Source organism: Condylura cristata, unplaced genomic scaffold (assembly GCF_000260355.1).
Source record: "Condylura cristata isolate star-nosed mole 26May11 unplaced genomic scaffold, ConCri1.0 scaffold00062, whole genome shotgun sequence".
Lineage (NCBI taxonomy): Eukaryota > Metazoa > Chordata > Mammalia > Eulipotyphla > Talpidae > Condylura > Condylura cristata.
The window spans coordinates 472,952-475,678 of record NW_004567163.1 but is presented as its reverse complement, the minus strand read 5'-3'; the positions used below and the strand labels follow the sequence as shown (position 1 = coordinate 475,678).

The 2,727-nt window shown below is 74.3% G+C and overlaps 1 protein-coding gene across 1 annotated transcript in view; it reads left to right on the top strand.

Annotated features, from left to right (window-relative positions):
• Nucleotides 1-2,727, top strand: part of LOC105854585 (atherin-like) — an 8,826-nt gene that overhangs the window by 2,619 nt on the left and 3,480 nt on the right. Inside the window, exons 2-3 of the mRNA XM_012734628.1 lie at nt 1,914-2,162; nt 2,578-2,712. Coding sequence (XP_012590082.1) covers nt 1,914-2,162; nt 2,578-2,712 — 384 coding nt within the window. The remainder of the gene's footprint in view (nt 1-1,913; nt 2,163-2,577; nt 2,713-2,727) is intronic.

Below are 2,727 nucleotides of genomic sequence, written 5' to 3'. Positions count from 1 at the left end.
AGGCTGCTGCTCCCCGCCTGCGTCCGCGCCGCCAAGGTGCGCCGCCTCCGCTGCACGCGCTGCCGCGGGCCCGTTGCGCTTCTCTCCTGCCTTTGCTTTTCCCTGGGCGGCAGCCTGCGGGCCCCGCCCTGCCCCCGCCCTGCCCACGCGGCCTCGGCCCCTGGCTGCGGCTGCCGGCTGTGGCCTTTAGACCACGCGGCCCTCCGGGGACCGCCTGCCCGAGGCGCGCAGGTGTGCACGGTGCTGGGAAAGGTGCCGACCCCAGGGGAGCCCTGACCCGGGAGAGATCCCGGCCGCTGGCGTGTCCAGTCCCGGGGCCTCTGCAGCTGGGCGGGGCGCGGTGGGGGCGGGGCCCCTGAAAGCCCGTGCCCCGCGCACCCCAGAGAGGAGGCTGCCGGGGCTGCAGGGTGCGGGGTCTCCTCAGGCCGCCTCCTCGGGCCTGAGCATCCAGAGGTGGGCGGTCAGTTCCAGCCCTGCGAGTCCGCCGGCAGTCCGCGCCGCGACCGGAGCTGCTGCCCCCGCCCCACGCGGCGTCAGCGTGGACGTCGCTGTGGCCTGCCGGCCTGGCCTGTGTCTGGGCCCCTCTGTGGTCCGGCGGCTCCCGGCACCCCGGCTGAGGGCGGGCACGGTGCCGTTCGGTGCCTCACTCTGGCCGATGGCCTGCAGGTCTGTGGCCGCTGGAACAGACCCGGCAGATATGGGCCAGACCCTGGGAAGGTGGTGTGGGGTTGCAGCAAGCCCAGCACCTGCCTGACACTGGGGTGCTGAGCCCCACACTGCCACGAGGCAGTCAGTGTCCCCCAGGCCCACACACCCTGTGCTCAGGGACAGAGGCAGGGTGGGGCCCGGGCTGTCTCGTCAGCCTCTGGGCCCCTGGTGGGGGAGGACACCCCTTCGGCTCAGCCTCCAAGTGGCCCCGGGGCGTCTGGAGACCATGCTGGCTGCGGGGTTTGCTCTGTGCAGGTCCTGGGGGTGCCGCTGGCCGCCAGGCTGAGGTCTGTGGGTGTGGGAACCGTCCCCCCAGAGGTCGGGCCTCCTTGGGCGGCCTCTCTGGCCCAGGGCTGCCCGGGCCCTGCTGTCAGGGCCCTTGCCCACCTCCTGCGAGTGGCCCCTCCCTGCCTGGCCCTGGCACTGGGGTGGGAGAGCTCCCCCCCCCCGCTCTCCGGCCCCCCCCCGCTTCCTGTGAGCCCCTTCTCGCGGTGCGAGTCCAAGTGAGGCTGATGGGGGTGTGGGAGGCCGGCCCTGTCCCCTCGCCCTCCCTGATGCTGGCCGGCTCTTGGGTGTGAGTGAGCCCCGGGCTCGGGGCGCACGGTCCCTCGGCTCTGGGTGGGGGCAGTGAGCCCCGGCAGCCTGCTCCGCAGACGTCCGGGTGAGCAGGGGCCACAGTCCAGCAGGTGGACACAGTAAGCCGTCCTCACAGCTGCAGGCCAGGCCGTGGGGACCCCAGGGTGCGTGCAGGGCACCCCAGGACCCAGCAGGACCCCCATGTGGCCTCTGCCCCCGGCTGCCCACTCCTTCGGACGGCCTGTCGGCTCTGTGTTTGTGCGGCGACTGGCTGCCCAGGGAGTCCGGTCACCAGGGCCGGCGATGGCCGGTGTCGGCGCCCCGCCTGGGGGCAGGGCGGGCGCCTCCCACGGGCCAGCTGCCTGGGCCCGGCGCTTCACTTGACCGGTCCCTGATGCGTGGGTGACTCGTTCCCTCCTCGGCGAGGGAGGGGCTGCCCCCAGGAGGCTCCGCACTGGGCCCGGGGTCCGGCCCTGGCGTCCGTCACAGCTCGCCCGCGGGCGTCTGCGGAGCCGACGGGCCGCTGGCCCTGGCCCACGGCGCCCCGACACCTGCACGCCGCCCCTGCGCTGCCCCAGCGCGGCGAGGCGGGAAGGGACGCTGATGGCATTCCCGGGCTGCGTCCACAGGGGCAGGTGTCTGGCCAAAGGAGGCGACTGGCCGGCCCGCGCGTGCTCGCTCCGTGCGGTGGGGGGCTCGTGCCCCCCCACTGCCGTCCTCACAGCCGGTGGGCCCGGAGCCCCGCATGGAGGGGAGAGGACCCTACCGCATCTACGACCCGGGGGGCAGTGCGCCTCCAGGAGACGCGTCCGCAGCCGCCGAGCGCCTGGCGGAGAACTCCAGACTGAAGGAGAAGACGCGAGGCGAGCAGATGCCGGGTGAGGCGTCCCCGCCCACGCCTGGCCCCAGGCCGCTCCCCGCGAGCCCCGTCCTCCCGGCAGGGGTGGCATGGGGTGTCCTGAGGGCGGCTTCTCCTACCCAGGGTCTCCCCGACCCAGGCGCCCCCTGAGCCAAGGCTGGAGCCTGAGTGAACCCCTGGCTCTTTGGGGACCCCAGGCAGGAAGAGGCTGTCAGGTGCCCAGGGTCTGTCCCAGGTTCTGTCCACTCCTGGTCCCCCGACTTTGGACGCTCCTCCTGCTCTCGTCTGCGTTGGGTGGGGCAGGGTGCCCTGCGCCCCTCAGCTCCCGAGGGAGGCGTTGGGGTGCAGCCCGGGGCCTGGCGCGTGGGCAGCCCGCGGGCGTCGGGGACGGAGCTGGCTCCCGTGACCCTCGCTCCCCCTGACCCTTGACCCAGGAGAGCTCCTGGGGGAGTCGCAGCTGGAAGCGTCCAGGCTGCGGCAGAAGGCGGAGGAGCTGGCCAAGGGCAGCGAGCCCCCCTCGCCACCGCCCCCCTGCTTGCCCTGCCCCGACCGGCTGGCCGCGCTCACAGGTGCGGGGAGCCCAC